The sequence below is a fragment of the Hibiscus syriacus genome, unplaced genomic scaffold (assembly GCF_006381635.1).
Source record: "Hibiscus syriacus cultivar Baekdansim isolate YM2019G1 unplaced genomic scaffold, ASM638163v2 tig00117021_pilon, whole genome shotgun sequence".
Lineage (NCBI taxonomy): Eukaryota > Viridiplantae > Streptophyta > Magnoliopsida > Malvales > Malvaceae > Hibiscus > Hibiscus syriacus.
Genome location: NW_024063527.1, coordinates 1,518,382 through 1,523,003, shown reverse-complemented (window position 1 = coordinate 1,523,003; position 4,622 = coordinate 1,518,382). Strand labels below are relative to the sequence as shown.

Genomic DNA, 4,622 nt, shown 5'->3' with positions numbered 1-4,622 from the left:
AGAGTTGAGACATAATATTCTAAGAATTTCAGGAATTTTCTATTGTATGATACGTGATTATACATCGACAAGCAAGAAGAAGAAAAAATTATCTATCGCTTCATGTCGATACACTGTTTGAAATTACCTTGCTATGTCAGAAGAAGGATAGTTGTATTGATTCAATATACTCTAAAAATACTTTTGGTACAATATTAACGATATCACAAAAATTAAGTTTCAGTGAATTTCCATTTACTGATCCCATCTTCTACGGAATTGATCCCCTACAAGAATATGTGAAGCTCGAAATGTCTAGAAGCACAAGAGAATATTCTTTTTTTATATTATTACTAGTATTCGATAATGGGTCATTCATAGTATTACTATATATTTTCTATTCATCACGGGTAGGTTACTCGTTAGCACATGTAATAAATAAATTTTCAATTACTCTATAATAAACGTGCTTGAGTTAAAATTATCTCTTTAATACATGAAAACTATAATTAATATCGTTATTATTGTAATATTCAGAAGAATATGAATAAGATAAATATTTAGGGGAGAAAAATTATAGTTTGTGTAAAAAATACATTTTGAATGAAAAACGAGATTGTAGATTTAGTGACGAGCAGATCTCAAATTACAACTTACTTAGAATGGGCATGGGACTCGAATTCGACGGATTCTGATCCGATCGAGTAGGTTTTTTTTAAAAATTAAGTTTCGGTCAGGTTTTTTAAAAGTGGTGTTCGGGTCGGATTTAGATTTAAGGTGAAAAATATCCGACCAGACTCGATTTTTTTTTAAAAAAAAATTTACCTTATATATTTAAGAATAATTACAATAATACCCCTCTATATATTATTTTTTTTTCAATTAAATCATTGTTTTTATTGAATAATTTTTTTATTATTTCGGATCTGGTCGAGTTTAGATTTTATTTCAAAAAGTCAGGTTAGGTTCGGATTGGGTGGATGGCATATATTATGCGGGTTGGGTCGGGTCAGATTTCGGGTGGATGAGTTATTGTTATCGGGTCGAATTTCGGGTGGATGAGTTATTGTTATCGGGTGGATTATCAACTTCATTTTAATTTCTTGTTACGAACTAGTTTAACAGGATATCACCAAAGCTAATTGTGATTCTATTTTGGTGCTGAAAAGTGAAACGAGAATGATGTTGCCACACGTACGTAATCAACTATATATGTTTATTGTCCGTTGGTAAAAGAAATGTAGTGGTTTGTACGAACCAAACGACTTCGGTGGCTAAATGATAGTTGTTATTTATTCTTAGAGGTTCTAGGTTTGAGCACATCGTTTAAATGGGTGTTTGAACGTTCATTGTCAAACGATTGAGAGTATTTTCGAACAAATATTATCTTATAATCACCTCAAACTAATAAAAAATGTAATCAGTCGTCTCTTTATTTATTTTTATCATATTTGGTATCTTATTTATTTGTCAATTGTTTCGAATTCGGGCCCTTAGTGATTAAGGGAGTAGGTTCTTCTTTGAAGTTCTGGGTTCAAACATCTACGTTTGCATGATGTGTATACATTGTCAATACCTAAATAATATTATAAATAAATATTATATTATAATCATCGTATACTATTAAAAAAATTGATAATTATTGAAAAATTTAGCATCTTATTTTACCAAATCAACCGATAATTCAATTAACAGTTTATTTAATTTTGAAAGGTCAATATGAACTTATGTACATTGATGGGCTAGCAATGAAGTATTAAGTGATAAGAGTGATAGGAGGGAACGGATGCCCGCATCCCATGGACCTCTCTAGTTTTAACCCTAAAACTGAAACGCCAAAAGGCCACCGCGCAGCCATAGAAGCACGCCCACCACCACAAAGTGTGCACATGCGGGTTTTCCTGACTTTTCATTTGCAGCAATAAAAGATCAACACTGCCTACATTATAATACAGCTATGCCCTATAACCTCGCTTACTGCAAACTACTACACCAGACCACTCGTCTCCGTTGATCACGGATTTAAATAAATAGTGGTCTCTTATCAGAATAGTTAGAGAATAGTAGCTGATGTATAGCGGTAAAGGTGTAGTCCAAAATTGTTATTTCACAACTGTAATACCTCTAATAGAATTGGTTATTGTCGCAATCGCGATAAACGTCTCCAATAGTGCCGATGTCTTTCCATTGTTTTCAAGATTAAAGAGATCTAGAGTTGACCTTAAGAATACATTAACATGATTCAGTGGCATGTTCTAAATTCTGGGTACATAATTTTATCTTCAAGATGTATGACCACCAAGTGATAGAAATATATGCTCCTTCCTTAAGTTGGAGTCAGCACTATCCTAAAAAGGACCCAAAAAACCCTAATTGAGAACCAAGTATTCAGTACAGTTGTATTTGATCAAATTCTAGCCAGTGAGATGGTGGAAATACAAGCAGAGAAATTAAGGACTAGAGACACAAATGATATGATCAGTAGAGAGATAAAATACATATCTATTACTTGAAAGGATTATTGTACTCCTTATTTGGTTCTGGGATTGGACTCCACTCCCACAACCGATCCGAGAAGGTCGTTGGTGGAAGTGAGGCGGGTAGCATGCTGAGTGAAAGCTGCTGTTCCTGAGCCTGAGTCTGAGCCTGTGATTGTAGAGTAAATATCGGAAACTCGGATTGTTGTTGTTGCTGTTGATGATGATGATAAGTATTGTAGTATTGCAGCTGATTCATTTGGTAGCTTACTAGCCTTTGAAGATCGTCGACGACATTCGATGAAACCGACGATGAACCCATTGTTGGAAAGAGAGTCGTGGAGTTGGGGAGTAATGAAGTGAAGCCTTGTTTAGACTGGTTAGTTAAGGGCAGCCCATCCTCTTCCACTATTCCAGATGGTAACCCAAGTGTTGTTGTTCTTACGGGAGCCATTGGACGGTACGCAGCCTGCTTGGAAAGTCCGAGAGTTGGTGTAGCATCAGAACTACTACTGCTCCCATCGGTCTTCATTATCTTTCCGATCTCTATTTGTTGTGATTGTCCTCCTAAAAAGCCTTGAAACCTTTCCATGGCTTGTTGAGCCGTATCTTGGACCTGGGGATGTTTCTTTTCTGTGTGCTGTCCTCTCGTTTGAAGATACCGTGGGAGTGACGGATGATCTTCAACGCCGGCTCTCTTGTACACGCGACAAAGCGATATTTCAGCCTGAAACTTAAGGATTTAGACTGGAACTGGAACTTTGGGACCCAAAATTGAAGTTGTTATCACATTGATAAGTTTTAGGAGAGCTAAAGAAGTGGAAGAAGGTGAAGAAAAATTAGGATTTCATGGAAATCAAAGGTGAAGAAATATGGGATACCTTTTGGTAGCGGTCTGTTTCGTGGTGAGGCAATCGATACTCGTTCATAATCCAACTGCTTCGGATGCCTTTGGGAGCTTTTCCGGAGTAGAAGACTAGGGTTTTCTTTAGGCCGATGGATCGATAATTCTCTCCTCGAATCAACCGGTCGGCTCCAGTTGCCTTCCAGTAGCCTGAAGTCGTAACACGATTTGGTCTATCACCGTTTCGATACTTCCGGTCTCTAGGCACGTAGAAGAACCATTCCTTCTCCCCAATCGCTGCCATGGCTGACGCCCAACAAAACAAGAATCATGTGATTGATTGTTGTAATTGGATCGATATAAATGAATGTATGAAGTATGATAAGTAAATACTAGAGAGGAAATATATACACACACACGCATATATCTATATATACCAGGAAGCTCCCAAGGGTCATAGCGATATAGATCAAGAAAAGTAATGAGTTCCACATTGAAGCGCTTGCCCTCTACCTTACGGCGAAGGTAGAATTCCACAAGCTCTTCCTCGGTCGGATGGAATCGAAATCCAGGCATCACTATGTCTTGTTCGTGCTCATCCTTGCCGCCACTGCCGCTGCTGCTGTTGTCGTCCTCGTCGAAGTCAACGTTATCGTTGCTCATGCTTGCTATTGCCATAAACTAATTAACCAACGACATACACATGATAAACTCTCTCTTTGGTGTGGAATTAGCGCTCTTAATTTATACCCTGAGAGCTTTGTACGAACGAATGATCCACAGGATACTGCAAGTGGTAGGCAAAGATAAGATGTAGGGAAAGGGTTAATGATTTGTCCTACTAAGCGACTTGTAATTTGGAAAGCAAAAAAAAAAGTAATTTTTTAGAGAAAATAAGGAAAGATCTACAATGGATTGAGGCCCTACAATGGAAGCGGTATTCTTAAGGGTGTTTAAGATGAGAAAATGACATGTCTCTATAGAGGACAGGGTGGCCACAGCCATTAGCGGTGCCCTTGGACATTTCTTCCTTTCCACCGTGTAATTAATTTCCCTTTTTTATCTTTAGTTCCCTTGCTTATAAGGGTAAACTACACATTTAGTGTCTAAACTACTACTTTTGTTTTATTTTAGTATCCAAACTTTATTTTGTTTCAAAACCTTACTTATTGTTTAGTTTAGGTTTTATTTTGGTATCTCGCCATTAAAAACTTAAGGATGACATTGATGTATTACCATAAGATAATATCACGTCATCATTGTAAAAAATAAAAATGTCACATCAACAGTTTTGTTAATTTTTTAAGGGTGTGATATCAAAT

The 4,622-nt window shown here is 36.7% G+C and overlaps 1 protein-coding gene across 1 annotated transcript; it reads right to left on the bottom strand.

Moving 5' to 3' along the window:
• Positions 1-2,269: 2,269 nt before the first annotated feature.
• LOC120195873 (NAC domain-containing protein 35-like) lies at positions 2,270-4,087 on the bottom strand. Its single transcript, XM_039197809.1, has 3 exons — positions 3,738-4,087; positions 3,338-3,606; positions 2,270-3,183 (listed from the first exon to the last, which is right to left on the bottom strand). The coding sequence occupies exons 1-3, from the start codon at positions 3,976-3,978 to the stop codon at positions 2,485-2,487; spliced, it is 1,209 nt and encodes a 402-aa protein (XP_039053740.1). The 5' UTR covers positions 3,979-4,087; the 3' UTR covers positions 2,270-2,484.
• Positions 4,088-4,622: the final 535 nt, after the last annotated feature.

Coding starts and splice junctions, on each gene's coding strand:
- LOC120195873 (XM_039197809.1), bottom strand. CDS start 3,978: ATGGCAATAGCAAGCATGAGCAACGATAACGTTGACTTCGACGAGGAC. Junction 3,607..3,737: donor TGACCCTTGGGAGCTTCCTG/GTATATATAGAT, acceptor GTTGGGCGTCAG/CCATGGCAGCGATTGGGGAG. Junction 3,184..3,337: donor AAACAGACCGCTACCAAAAG/GTATCCCATATT, acceptor CTTAAGTTTCAG/GCTGAAATATCGCTTTGTCG.